The sequence below is a fragment of the Thalassophryne amazonica genome, chromosome 6, assembly GCF_902500255.1.
Source record: "Thalassophryne amazonica chromosome 6, fThaAma1.1, whole genome shotgun sequence".
In the NCBI taxonomy this organism is placed as follows: domain Eukaryota; kingdom Metazoa; phylum Chordata; class Actinopteri; order Batrachoidiformes; family Batrachoididae; genus Thalassophryne; species Thalassophryne amazonica.
In genome coordinates this window covers 68,938,687-68,953,312 of record NC_047108.1, presented here as the reverse complement: position 1 = coordinate 68,953,312, position 14,626 = coordinate 68,938,687, and the positions used below count along the sequence as shown (strand labels likewise).

Below are 14,626 nucleotides of genomic sequence, written 5' to 3'. Positions count from 1 at the left end.
ATGAACCCAGCAGTACGTCCAACCATTGCTGGAGGACCATCTGTAATTATGGAATTGAGTTTGTAGAGGGGCAGCTGGCTCTTATTAACAAATTCCATAAAAACCTGAAAATATCTGTGCCTCTCGTGTGCCCTTTCAAAGGCAAAATGGTCAGCAGCCCTTCTTTTACATTCATGTTGTAAAAAAACATTCTAATAAAAACACATAGCTGAGCCACATCCACAGCATCAGTGGATTCATCCAATTGCAGAGAAAAATACTAACATGCCTCAGTATCAATCCTCATTTGCCGTCCAATATTCTCTGCCATTAACTTGCTTCGTTGTGTAACAGAATTTCTTGAGAGCTGCACATCCTGAATAGCAGACACAATCTCCTTCTGAGTTTTAAAATCGGCAAAGAGCACATCTACAGCTTCCATGACCGCTTCTTTCACAATCTCACCATCCTTGAAAGATTTCTTTCTTTTTGCCAGAACACAGCAGACATAAGAAGCTGTGGTTGCAGCCTTATTGGTGGCATTTGGGTGGGTGAAAACAACCTGTTGTGCTGCAAGCTGGCTTTTCAATTCCTGCACTTTTTGGGCGCAAAGAGGTTATTTAGCCGGGAAGCTAGCATCATAGCTCTTGTGGATCGTCTTAAAATGCCGCTCCAAATTGCCTTTCTTCGGTAATGCCACGTTTGCATTGCAGATAAGGCAGGTGGATTTGCCATTTGAATAAACAAAAAATAATCTGCCTCCCACTCTGGATGAAAATAAGTTTTGGATCTTTTTGTCTCCGCCATTGTACGCTCGCCTCGCTCTCCACTGTAGCTCCTCACGACCTCTTGACACTGCGCATGCGCAGATAGAATGAACCGCGGGAGATTCCTCCCCCACCTTCATGCGATCGACTGGAAACCAGCCCGCGATCGATCGGTTGGGCGTGCCCGACCGGTCTGGGCTATTTTGGTAGGCCTAGGCACAAAAGAAAGCTTAAGATTGCTACTCACCATTTTATCTTCTTCATGTAGGGCCAATGATGCTTATGTCACCATGTGGGAAAATAGCCAATTCCCGTGCCAATAAAATGTTTTTTCTTTTTTTTTCTCCCCAAAAACGGGCAAGTCCCCCAAAGATTTTCTAGTTGATTTGTCTAAAAGAAGGATTAATCTCAACAGAAATGCAAAGTTTATGATGTCATTAAACGCCTTGGCCACCGGAGGCGCCAAAGTTGTGTGAAAAACACAAATTTGACCACTTTGGCGCCGCCTGGTGGCCAGGGCATACAATGCCCCACAGATTTTTTTTTTTTTTTTTTTTTTTATTCTTTTTTTTTTAAGAGGGTTGCCCTTTCTAATACAATAAAAATCTTGCTGGGAGATTAAATGCATATTGAGTAATAGCCTTCACAAATATGAGCATTTTTGAAAATTTGTCAACTTGATGTGCCCCCTATAGTCAACGCGTTCAATCCCCGAACCCAAGAACTGTCCTCCTATAATACTTAAATCATAAAAGTACTTTGGGTGATTGAACGCATTTCATGTAAGAGCTGTCCAAATCTTTCCTGTTGACCAAATTTCATTCTGGGTGTGAACTTTGATGACCCCTGGTTAGGTCACTGTATGGAATTTGGCCAAAAGTTTTCGTGTATGTTTGTTTGGTGGTGGGTGCATCCAGTTACCAACGTTTGAGCTAAATCTGAGTTGGTCACTATCACAGCCACATGTAAACTGCCTGATTCTTATAAACAAAATGGCTCTGAAAGGGTGAGTGCCATGAATATAATATAATTGTAAATAAGTTAAAAATACATGGATGACACAAGAAAGTGAAAACACTTATTTCCACTGTGGCCCATTTAAAAATCAACTGACAAAATGGAAGTAAAATTAAATTCATAGTATGTATATGCAGTGGTGGGCACAGTTCCGATAATCCGATAACTGATAATTATTGAAGATAATGTTTTCATTATCAGATTATCTTTTTAGATAACTTTAAAAACCATTATCGGACTAATTATCTTGCGATAAATTTTTTGTCCAATCATTTTTAGACCAATAACGTGGTAAATAGTTGAACAGCTACAAATATTTATAAAACTTAAAATCAGTTGAGCACCTACCTGTTAAATGTTTTGTAGCTGATGTGTAGTTCTACCCTCTGCAAAACAGAGAAGACCTGCTTTAAGAACAACCACTCTATCCTCTGCAAGCAAAGGAGAACTGGTCTCCAAAAAAAGAAAAAAACACTCATTTCTCTTAACCCCATACTGTTGTTGAGAAGTGCCTCCTTCAGTCAGATTTACCATACAGCATCACACTGTTTCTTAAGAGTAAGTCCCTTCGGCTGCTCCCTTGTTTGCACTTGGGGTCGCCACAGCAAATCCAAGATGGATCTGCATGTTGAATTGGCACAGGTTTTACACCAGATGCCCTTCCTGACGCAACTCCACATTACATGGAGAAATGCGGCAGGGGTGGGATTTGAACCCGGAACCTTCTGCACTGAAACCAAGCGCATTAACCACTTGGCCACCACCCCTGCTCTTAACCCCATACTGATACGCGGGCAATATCACCCAAGTCATCCAGCGGGATACATTTTTAAATTATGGTTCAACTTTTAACCAAACTAATGTCGGACAAGTTATTTAAATTAATGTCATGTCTGAAGTTTTATAAAGTGAAAGTATCTGATATATGTTTTAGTTTTAAAGTAATGCGCAAATTTTTAAGGTTTTAGTGTGGATGTATTCTGTGCCCAGCAGTACATTATGGGTAGGATAGGGTAATCTCAGTACGTTCACGACATGAGAAATGCATTTGAAACACTCTGATAAGGCTCTACGGGCAACAGCATTAAACTCTAGTGCCTAAAACTCTCATGAATATATTCTCTGGGTTTATAGACGTTGTTATTGTGTCTGCATTTATTAAATTCCACGCATCTTAAATGTAGCATACACGGATTATCTGGAATTTTGTTTTGGCAAGTTTTCACCGTCTCTACTGCCATCTACTGGCCAGTAGTGTTCATTCGCCCTATTGACGTATCCCATAATCCTTTGCGTGCGAGAGAGTCACTGCAGTCAACAACATATATTGAATCAACACGATGACAGTTGTAAATTAATATTATACTACAAAAATATTTTTTTATGCTTTTCATCATGTTAATAAGAGACTGCTGCATGATACCCTGAAAACTTGCTAAAACAATTCTAACAAATAATCCATGTCTGTTACGTTTAATCTGCGTGGAATTTAATAAACGCAAACCGAATTTCAGACATATATATTAGTCTCGAACAAAGAGGACAAACCGTGTTGTAAAGAACAATAAGACGTTAAAGAGCAAACTTCACTTTCCTCGTAAACGACATGAACACGAAGCGGTTGTAGCTCACAGCAGCTCCCATTGAAAATAACGGAGAGACAGCCTGTGATTCTCGCATGTTTACATAAAATAAACACTAACAACATCTATAAACCCAGAGAATATATTCATGAGCGTTTTAGGCACAATATAAAAATAGTTTTATGTTGCGATGTTAATAGTGTTGTCTGTGTGCAGTTAAAGTGCAGTGTGATCAGAGCCTCTCAATGCGGTTCTCAGTGTTACTGAGATCTCGCAGTGCGGCGACCTCTCCGAGGTTTTGCGGGATTTGAAACGTCAGTAGGGCGAATAGCCAACATTTATGTGTCAAGACAATATTGAGTGCACGTTTTACAATATAATAAAACATGTGCACATTGCACAACATAATAAAACGTGCGCACAACATCATAAAACATCATCAAATTCATGAGAGCACATGACAATATTGTGTGAGAAATAGGTCATAAAGATAAGATAAAATATAAAATTCTCTCCACGTGCAAAACATTTTGCAATGACACTTCCAGGGCTCCGTAAAAATGCCTGTTTTTACAAATTAAAAAATGGAATATTTTACCAAAGCACATTTGTCTGTAAACACCAACACACATCACATTAATGTGTTGGTTTACATAATGAATGACTGAACCAATCAGTGTTTAGCAGAGGCACATTTTACCCAGAATCCTTTGCGATCTGTCATTGTTTGTTCCAAAACCTCAGAATTAGTACATTATTCAACATTAAAATATATATGTTATATTTTAACTTTTTACAAATGACAGAATTGACATTAGTGGAGTTATTCTATTGGTATTAATGTTATTTATAAATCAAAACCATAAGTCAGCATGGCTTTATTTTCCACGACCTCTGCCTGACCGGAGCGTTATGATTGGTAGAGAGCTGGCTTTATGGCTGCTCTGAGTGTCTCTGTGATGGGAGCTCTGTAGTAAACAAGAGCTTCCAGCAAGGGGCAAGATGTTCAAAGACACAAGTGCTGGCTCATTGTTTGGGTCTGTTGTAGCTTTTGATGCTTCCAGAAGCGATTGTGGTGTTAAAACTCAAATTCAATTTATTAGTAGTTGCAAATGTACCAGAGACAATACTGGAATTTATCGGTTATCCGTAACTTCCGATACATTTTTGGGTGGTTTATCGTTTTATCTTTATCAAAGATAACTTTTCAGTTAACTGATTATCTGTTATCGAAGTTAATTTTTTGGTTATCTGTGCCCACCACTGTGTATATGATAACAAGAAACTAAACAATTTATAAATACATTAAGACAGTATATTCACATTAAAAATTTAATAATTAACAGGAAATAAAGGGGTTGAGTTCTTCCCCTAAAAAGTTTTTGATGTCTAAGGTTCTAAAAATATTCTGGACTCACACTCCATTCTAGCTCATCATACAAGTTTTGCTTAATTTATTACCACCCAATCGAGAGCCCGTGGATCCCCACGGGCAACACGCTTGTAGATTTTAATTGGTACTGAATGAAGTAAAAGTTTAGAAAAGCTGTCTCCTTAAAATGGAGGTCTCAAACTGATTCCAGAAAGGGCCAAGAGGGTGCAGGTTTTCTTTGCAACCACCCACTCTACCAGGTGATTTCACTGATTAACATCGCTTTGAGCAGATGGACTCAGTTAATTGAATGGACACGATCGCAAAATATTAAAAGGTAAGATGGCGAACATCTTATGATATGGCCATTAAAATAACAACAACAACAAAAAAAGTCAGATTATTATTGTATATATTTTTGCTTTAATCTCTGTGTTTATAATTTGACTTGCTGAGTTACCCGTTCTACGCATGGGTAATAGAGAAGAAATTTAGCTGTGTCATTGTATGTTTCATGTCACTTTAGTTCAGGTATAGTGAGTTGTATTGCATTGTGTGTGTGTTTTCATCATTCATTTTCATAGAGAAATTTGTGACATTCATGAGACTCAAGTGAATGATGATTAAAACGGTGATAGCACATCATATCACTGCAATGCTCTGGGATATATAATGTTCTTAGAGTGACCCTGAGTTATGCAAATGAAAAGTCCGTCAGCATGATGAACTTGGAAGCATCCTATGTATAGTTAACCGTGTGAGAAGCGTGGTGTCTCCAGATTTAGGCCTTGTGACTTGAGGCATAATTACAAAACCGCGCGCTTTAACTTGCACACAGTATGTGCTGGCCTGTTCAGATTCTAATTAAAGTGCACCCTAGCTAGCTGCTACTACGTACTAAGTATAGTGAGATGCTTGCTACCTGACCTGAGCACCGCATGAACTGCGTAAATAAGGGCTCCAGTGAGTGAGTCATGATTGTAATTAAAGTGCTCCCTAGCCAGCTGCAACAGAAGACCACACCAGGTACCACTCATCTGAGCTCAAGACTGGAAGCTGAGGCTGCAAATTTAGTCTATGCAAGATTTCTTCTGTGACATTCAGATTGTAGAGTCAGAATTTGGTGTTAACATGAATGTAAGACTCCATCTTGCCTCATTTGCAAAAAAAAAAAAAAAAAAAATTGGCTGCTCATGGTAAAGTAGCGTGGCACCTCTGTTACAGCATCAGTATGAACCAAAATCTCTGAAGAAAGTTTACAGCACCTTGTTAAATCTTTGCCATGAGGAATTAAAGCAGAAAGCAAACGGGGGTCTAGCCTGGTACTAGCAAGGTGAGGTCAGGTCTGGCAACATGTGCTGGTGTCATGCTTTATTTCTTCTTCACTATGAAACCATCTAGAGTCCTGGATGGCAACTACCCATCCCCACCTCTCAAAAGTAGCCCTCTTTAATCTTCTACAGCCAGGTGATAATGTGAGTTATCCGTTGACCTTATCCTGTCACTAGGGTAATCAACACTGCGGCATCTGCTTGCTGGTTCATGCCTAGAGAAATGTGCCACATGACCAAAATGTTGTAATTGATGTTTCATCTCCATGCAAGCAACACTCCTCATCTGGGACTCCCTAAGTAACCGTTTGATGTTCACAAATGAATGACAAATGCACAGAATGAGGTGCAGAATGTTGCTACAGGGAGTTGTGCATGTTATATTGTAACATCAGCTGATGGTGAAGTGTTTAATATTCTTAAAAGTTAATCCACATCTCTATGCTGACATTAATTTTTACATATTGTATGTCTTTTTACCAGCACACACATACATCGACTTATGACAATGAAAGGCATCCTCACTATAAACCTAATAATTTTTTTTAATAAGTTGTACTGAGGTCCCAAAGAAGCACAGGTATGAATCTGTCCCTCTTGGTGTAATTCCTGAACTTGAGTATCTTCAACTATCAGCTGCTACCCGGGCTCTGGCTGATCTGAAATTGGTCCTGAGTCAGCCTCACTGTTTGTGTAAAGTGTCTCCAGGTTTAATAATAATAATAAACCTTTTAATCACAATGCTTGTCATGTCATTATATATAAACATCACTATTTGAATTAAGGACATGTATCTGGAATTGTGTCAAGGTATTTGATAGGAAAACACAAGTTATAGTGCAGACAAGTTTATGCTTTTGTCATTGCAGGGGCTTTTCAAGCACAATTTCTCATCTGTTCTAGGTACGCAAGCAGCAGAAGGAGCACACCAATCTTATAGCGGAGTACAGAAGCAAACAGCAACAACACCAACAAGGCTCAGGTCTTCTGACTCTTGGAAACTCCACCCAGGCCCATCCTCACATGTTTTCTAAATTGTCAGGCCAGATTATGATGGGCCAACAAGGAACACCATCACTGGGCCAGCATCATGGCATGATGACCCAAGGTGGAATGCCTGTTAGGATGCCCCAAGGGCAGCCTTTTATTGGGGGAGGTCAACCCCAACTTCGTGCCTCTCTTGGTGCCAGGGGGTCTGCTCCTCCTGGACCTCCAGCTGGATTCTTTTCACAGGGCCCAGCTATGCAAGGGGCAGACCCAAGACTAATGCAAGAAAGACAGCATCAACATAGGATGCAAATGGCAAAACTCCAGCAGCAACAAATGATGGGCCAGCAACCAATACCACACTCGGGGCAACAACCTAGTTTAATCGCTCAGCCACACTCTGGTATGATGGGAAATCCACATATAACCCAACAACAACCAAACATTCAGCAGGGAATGGCGACTAACCAGACCAATCAGCAGAACATGGTGCAAGTTCCACAAGGAATGATTGGAGCTCAAACTGTGGCTCCACCACCACAGAACCTTATTGGAGGCCAGCCAGTTAGCCATTCTCAGGCCATGATGACAACTCAGCCAGGGATTATGGGAAACCAGCCTGTTGCCCCTCTGCAGCAACAAAGGCCTCCGTTAATGATGAGCCAACAAGGGATGGTTGGATCTCCAGGTCACCCTAGTCTCAGGGGACACCAAGCCCCATTGACACCACAGCAACAAAACATTCTAGCCCAGCGTATGCTTGTATCGCAGCAGAATGTTGTAAAGAACCTGGCCCATCTTCAGCAGCAACAGATTGCACAGCAAAGACAACAAACTCAATTAAACAGCCACCCCAGCCAAGAACAAGGTGGACTCTCCCAGTCTTCCACCCCACAGAAGGGGTCATCGCCTTTATCAGAAAGCATCACATCTCAGCCGCAAGGAGTTACTGACAACATACAGACGCTTCCAGAAGACAATCAAAATGCAGGCTCCAAGGATGGTCGGATGCTTAGCCCGGATTCAAGAACTCCACCACGGCAGAGTGGACCATCTACACCCAATCCAGTGTCCCAGATAATGGATGTTCAATCTGACATGGGACGACCACAGTTAGACCAGCAGCCACATCAAAATCAGGTTTACATTGATCAGCAACAACAACCACATCCACAGTCTCTACCAGAGCAACAATCAGGTTTAATTGTAAGTCAAAAAAACCATGTGCTTCAGCAACAGCAACAACAGCCACTCACTCCACAGAGGCAAGAGTCTATCAGTGCTGACAATTCTGGTTTGATGACAGTTAAAGAGGAGGTGAAACAGGTTGATTTTACAGTTCAACAGCAACAGCCGCCAACACTTCATAATGTTATACAGCATTCAAAAGATCAGAATATCCAACAGCAGCTCTTGGTCCAGAACCCCGCCGCACAACCTGTTGTGATGGGTCGCAGTCCACAACAGCAAGCTCTCATGGTTCAGCAGCAGAAACAGGCCATTATGGGCATGATGAGAGCCCAGCAGCAAGGAATGACGGCACAACGGCCAGGGGTTCCGCCTGGACAGATCCGCACCCCAATCAACATCCAGGCTATTATTGCACAGAATCCTCAGCTTCGTAATCTTCCTCCAAACCAGCAGATACAGCACATCCAGGCAATGATCACTCAGAGGCAGCTCCAACAAAGTCAGATGTTACGTATGACAATGGGTCAAGGCCAGCAAAATCAGTTGAGGTTTCATGTGCCACCAGGACAGGTTGGGCAGCAGATGCCAGGGGTGGAAAACCAGCAAATGCCATATGGAGCCATAGGAAAACAGGGAGCAATGGGCACACCGCCATCAGGCATGGTAGGCCAACAACCTGGAGTTGGCCTCCAGACACAGCAGGTTATGATGGCTCCTGGTTTACAACAGCAGCAAGTAGGAGAGGGGATTCAACAACAGCAAGTAATGAGAGGCCAAGTATCAGTTCCACATTCCCCAATGGATCAGGGCCGCATTGTAACACCTACATCTCCACGCCAACCATTGTCCAACTCACCTGGAGATCCCCAGCGGCACACCCAAGCAGTGGGGATGTGTCTGCCCCCTCCTAATCAGAGCCAGCAGCAGTCCTTAATGGGAGTGCGGATGCAGAGTGCGCCATCCCAGGCATATTCCCCCAGAGGTACTTTTATCCAGAGAGTTGATTCAGGCAAAAGCCCAGGCCACCCGGCCTCTTCACCTTCTGTATCTGACAATAGGGTTGGAAGGGGTAGTCCATACTGTCAAATCAAGGCATCTCCTCTCAGGTCACCTGAGGCCAAGAGCCCACTTGACTGCCTAGGACTGAAAATGGAAGCGCACGCTTCAGGCAGTGAAAAATCTTTGACATCCTCTATACCTCCTAATGGGCCACAAAAATGCGAGAATGTTCAGAAACAGCAACTGATTGCAGAATGTCATGTTTCTCACACAGAGCATGGCTCTAAAGAAGGGACTCTGTGTAAGAAGATCTTACAGAACATTAAGCAGGAACCAAGGGAGGTTCATTGTGACAGTGAGGGTGAGGCACGTTCTGGGGCTGTAAAGAGAGAAGCCACAGGTGAGCTAGTTGGTTCTGCAAATGACAATAATGTTATTAAAGCCACAAACTCTCAATGTGCTAGATCTGAGACTGGACAGCAGCTACTTCAGAAACTTCTAAGAACCAAAAACCTTCAGCTTGGTGCTCAGAGGCCCCCTGAAGGTATACATAATGAGATTAATGGTCATATCAACAACAAACTAGCCATGCTGGAGCAAAAACTTCAAGGGACCCCACAAAATATGGAGGTACGTTTTTCTTTAATTCATTTTTTTCTGCTTGTCTTTATCACAGTGCTGTTGGTTGGTCAGTTGTGTAACCCCTATATCAATTTCTTGACCCTTAAAGGATTTACAGTCTATTACAAAAAAGGTTCCAGCACCAAAGCCAAAGCGCACTAATAAGCCAGCTGCAGAACGAGGTTCAAACTCACGGAAGAAGAATAAGAAGGAAGAAGTTGGCAGAAGTGCAGAAGTTCTGATAAAACAACTAAAACAGGTAGACAGTCAAAAAAAATTTTTTTGGTTTTGCATTCATTCATTATTTTTCTTTCAGTATTCATAATTTACATTTATGGTTGTTTACCTTCCAGGGTCTCTCTTTGCTCCCGCTGATGGAACCATCCATAACTGCTAGCCTGGACCTGTTTTCCCCCTTTGGAAGCAGTCCATCCAATGGAAAAGCCAAACTCAAAGGATCCTTTGGAAATGCAGTACTGGACAACATCCCAGACTACTATTCTCAGTTACTTACTAAGGTAAAAAAAATAAAAATAAATTGCAGCATACATCTTTTGAGTATTAGAACAGTTCAGGTCATGTCTGGGCACATGTGGCGGTGTTGTGCGTCTTGGCATCTGCCACAATACAGAGATAGCAGCCACCCAGACAAATAACTGGTCCACCTTAACCGCTCAAATGTAGCCTTCTATCAGCGGCAGACAAGTGAAATGTGGGCTCTTGGCCTTTTCCAGTTACGTGTGTGTGTGTGTGGGGGATGGTCCTCAAGGCTTACCACGCCATAATATCAACGTTTGAAATGAATGAATAATCTGAACAGCTGCTGCCAGAGAGGATATGTTTTCAGAAATGCCAGGAACAAATCTGAGGTCTTGCCACTATAGTGTAAACTGTATATACAGTATTCAGTGCCTGTACATATTGGCTAAAGCCAAACATTTCCAAAATGTTCAAACATGCTTTACTGAGGTGATCTCTGAGTTTATTAATGCAGATGTTAAAGTCCCCAAGAGTTACAGTAAGTTCTTATCAGTACAAATCACTTAATCGGGAATGAAATATCTAAAGTTATCAAAAAAACAAAAAAAAAAAGTATAAGATGCACCTATCAAAAAATACCTCTTGAAGAGGATAAACCAATGTATAAGTCACTCTAGAGATAAATCACACCTTTTCTTCTGTATTATCAGCTCTTTCATTCTGGAGGGTTTTTTCCATTGTTGTAGTGTACTTTTTATTGTAGTGTACTTTTTATTATACATATTTATTCTTTTATTATTAGTTTAATTTGTGTAGTGCTTAATTCCAGGGAAGCTCCAATATAAATAGTTATTACTATGATTAACCAGTGTGTTTTTTCAGTATATACACTCAACAAAAATATAAACGCAACACTTTTGGTTTTGCTCCCATTTTGTATGAGATGAACTCAAAGATCTAAAACTTCTTCCACATACACAATATCACCATTTCCCTCAAATATTGTTCACAAACCAGTCTAAACCTGTGATAGTGAGCACTTCTCCTTTGCTGAGATAATCCATCCCACCTCAGAGGTGTGCCATGTCAAGATGCTGATTAGACACCATGATTAGTGCACAGGTGTGCCTTAGACTGCCCACAATAAAAGGCCACTCTGAAAGGTGCAGTTTTATCACACAGCACAATGCCACAGATGTCGCTAGATTTGAGGGAGCGTGCAGTTGGCATGCTGACAGCAGGAATGTCAACCAGAGCTGTTGCTCGTGTATTGAATGTTCATGTCTCTACCATAAGCCATCTCCAAAGTCGTTTCAGAGAATTTGGCAGTGCATCCAACCAGCCTCACAACCGCAGACCACGTGTAACCACACCAGCCCAGGACCTCCACATCCAGCATGTTCACCTCCAAGATCGTCTGAGACCAGCCACTCGGACAGCTGCTGAAACAATCGGTTTGCATAACCAAAGAATTTCTGCACAAACTGTCAGAAACGTCTCAGGGAAGCTCATCTGCATGCTCGTCGTCCTCATCGGGGTCTCGACCTGACTCCAGTTCGTCGTCGTAACCGACCTGAGTGGGCAAATGCTCACATTCGCTGGCGTTTGGCACGTTGGAGAGGTGTTCTCTTCACGGATGATGCGAAGGAGATGTGTTGCACTGCATGAGGCAAATGGTGGTCACACCAGATACTGACTGGTATCCCCCCCAATAAACAAAACTGCACCTTTCAGAGTGGCCTTTTATTGTGGGCAGTCTAAGGCACACCTGTGCACTAATCATGGTGTCTAATCAGCATCTTGGTATGGCACACCTGTGAGGTGGGATGGATTATCTCAGCAAAGGAGAAGTGCTCACTATCACAGATTTCAACTGGTTTGTGAACAATATTAGAGGGAAATGGTGATATTGTGTATGTGGAAAAAGTTTAGATCTTGAGTTCATCTCATACAAAATGGGAGCAAAACCAAAAGTGTTGCGTTTATATTTTTGTTGAGTATATGTCACACCAGAGTTGGAGGAGCTCCCAAACTAGCAAAAAAAAAAGTGGAAGTGGATGACACAGTCAGGCTCAGAATTGATTTTGATATTGTGTGTCTTCATAGAGTAACCTCAGCAACCCACCAACACCTCCATCCTCCCTGCCACCTACACCTCCACCTTCAGTACAGCATAAAATTCTCAATGGTGTGACAGCTGGGGAGGAGTTGCCTGAGAGTCGGAAAGGCAAGTAGCCCACACATGGGCCAGTAGGTAAACAATGAATGAGTGTGTGAGCATTTTATATTTCAATTTCAATTTACTTTCATTTATATAGCGCCAAATCACAACAGAGTTGCCTCAAAGCGCTTCACACAGGTAAGGTCTAACCTTACCAACCCCCAGAGCAACAGTGGTAAGGAAAAACTCCCTCTGAGGAAGAAACCTCAAGCAGACCAGACTCAAACGGGTGACCCTCTGCTTGGGCCATGCTACAAACATAAATTACAGAACAATTCACCGACGAATATACAAGAAAATGCTATTGGAGCACAGGACAGGAGGATCACCAACACAAACACAACGCCCATCTCTGGATGGAGCTGCACCTTAAACAGAGAGGAAAAAACAGAATCAGGCATCAGAAAGACAAAAAAAAAAAATACTGTATAATTTACCAGCATTAAACAACAAGAAAAACAGAGAAATACTAAGGTGATCGCCGGCCACTAGCCCTAAACTTCACTAAAAGACCCAGAATTTAGGTAAAGTTGAGGTCGCGGCCCGCTCCAATTACTAATAAATGAATTAAAAGAGTAAAAAGCGTAAAACAAAACTGTACCAGTATGCTAGCCATATGAAAGGGAAAATAAGTGCGTCTTAAGTCTGGACTTGAAAGTCTCTGCCGAATCTGACTGTTTTATTGACGCAGGGAGATCATTCCACAGAACGGGGGCACGATAAGAGAAAGCTCTGTGACCCGCAGACTTCTTATTCACCTTAGGGACACAAAGTAGTCCTGCACCCTGAGAACGTAAAGCCTGGGCCGGTACGTAAGGTTTAATTAGGTCAGTTAGGTAGGGAGGTGCCAGTCCATGAATAATTTTATAGGTTAGTAGCAGAACCTTAAAATCTGATCTCACTGGGACAGGAAGCCAGTGAAGGGATGCTAAAATGGGTGTAATGTGGCCAAACTTTCTGCTTCGTGTCAAAAGTCTGGCTGCAGCATTTTGAACCAATTGGAGAGCCTTAATGGTAGACTGCGGTAAACCAGAAAATAGAACATTGCAGTAGTCCAATCTAGAAGAGACAAATGCATGGTTCAGGGTCTCAGCATCAGCCAAAGACAGGATGGGACAAATCTTCGCTATATTTCGCAGGTGGAAGAAAGCAGTCCTAGTAATATTTCTAATGTGGAGGCCAAAGGACAACGAAGGATCAAAAATTACCGCAAGGTTCCTCACTTTGTCAGTGTAATGTATGACACACGAGCCGAGGCTGAGCGTTAACTGGTCAAATTGATGCCGATGTCTCACTGGACCAAGAACCATCATTTCAGTCTTATCAGAGTTTAAAAGTAGGAAGTTTCTAGACATCCAACTTCTCACTGCTGCAAGGCAATCTTCTAAGGATTTTATGTGAACGAGATTACTAGCAGTTATCGGCGTGTATAACAGTATCATCTGCATAGCAGTGAAAGGTAATCCCAAAACGCCGCAATATGTGCCCAAGGGGTGCTATATAAAGGGAGAAAAGCAAGGGGCCTAAGACAGACCCCTGTGGAACCCCAAATTTCATGTCACTAAGGTTAGAGGTAGTGTTACTGTACAAAACACAGTGAGAACGACTGGTCAAGTATGACGTCAGCCATGCAAGGGCACTTCCCAAATGAAATCCATTTGCTGTTACAGTTGATTCATTAATAGTCTTTCTTTCTGTAGATGCTGTTATAGAGGAGGTGAAGAGTGTAGATATTCTAGCGGCTCTGCCCACTCCACCACATAACCATAACGAGGACATCAGGTACAGTGACATTCCTATCTCAGTCCAGTGTAAATCTGAGCAGTCTTTATAAACTCATAATTTGATTCATTTATTAATTTTGATAGGATGGAAAGTGATGATGAGGATGCTCCAGAAAGCATCATTCCAGCATCATCCCCTGAGAGTAACCTCGGTGACGAGACATCACGTTTCCCTCACCTCAGAGAACCCAAAGAGGAGGAGACTGAGAGAGCAATATCTCCCATTATCCCAGTCATACCTCGCTCTGCTATTCCAGGTACAGAATAGACATTCCAAAAACAGCAGCATTTCTC

At 42.0% G+C, this 14,626-nt stretch overlaps 1 protein-coding gene across 1 annotated transcript in view; it reads left to right on the top strand.

Annotated features, from left to right (window-relative positions):
* The window catches only part of kmt2d (lysine (K)-specific methyltransferase 2D), a 130,320-nt gene that overhangs the window by 112,899 nt on the left and 2,795 nt on the right, over positions 1-14,626 (top strand). The window contains exons 40-45 of the mRNA XM_034172406.1: positions 6,953-9,856; positions 9,957-10,106; positions 10,201-10,365; positions 12,434-12,554; positions 14,249-14,330; positions 14,417-14,589. Coding sequence (XP_034028297.1) covers positions 6,953-9,856; positions 9,957-10,106; positions 10,201-10,365; positions 12,434-12,554; positions 14,249-14,330; positions 14,417-14,589 — 3,595 coding nt within the window. The remainder of the gene's footprint in view (positions 1-6,952; positions 9,857-9,956; positions 10,107-10,200; positions 10,366-12,433; positions 12,555-14,248; positions 14,331-14,416; positions 14,590-14,626) is intronic.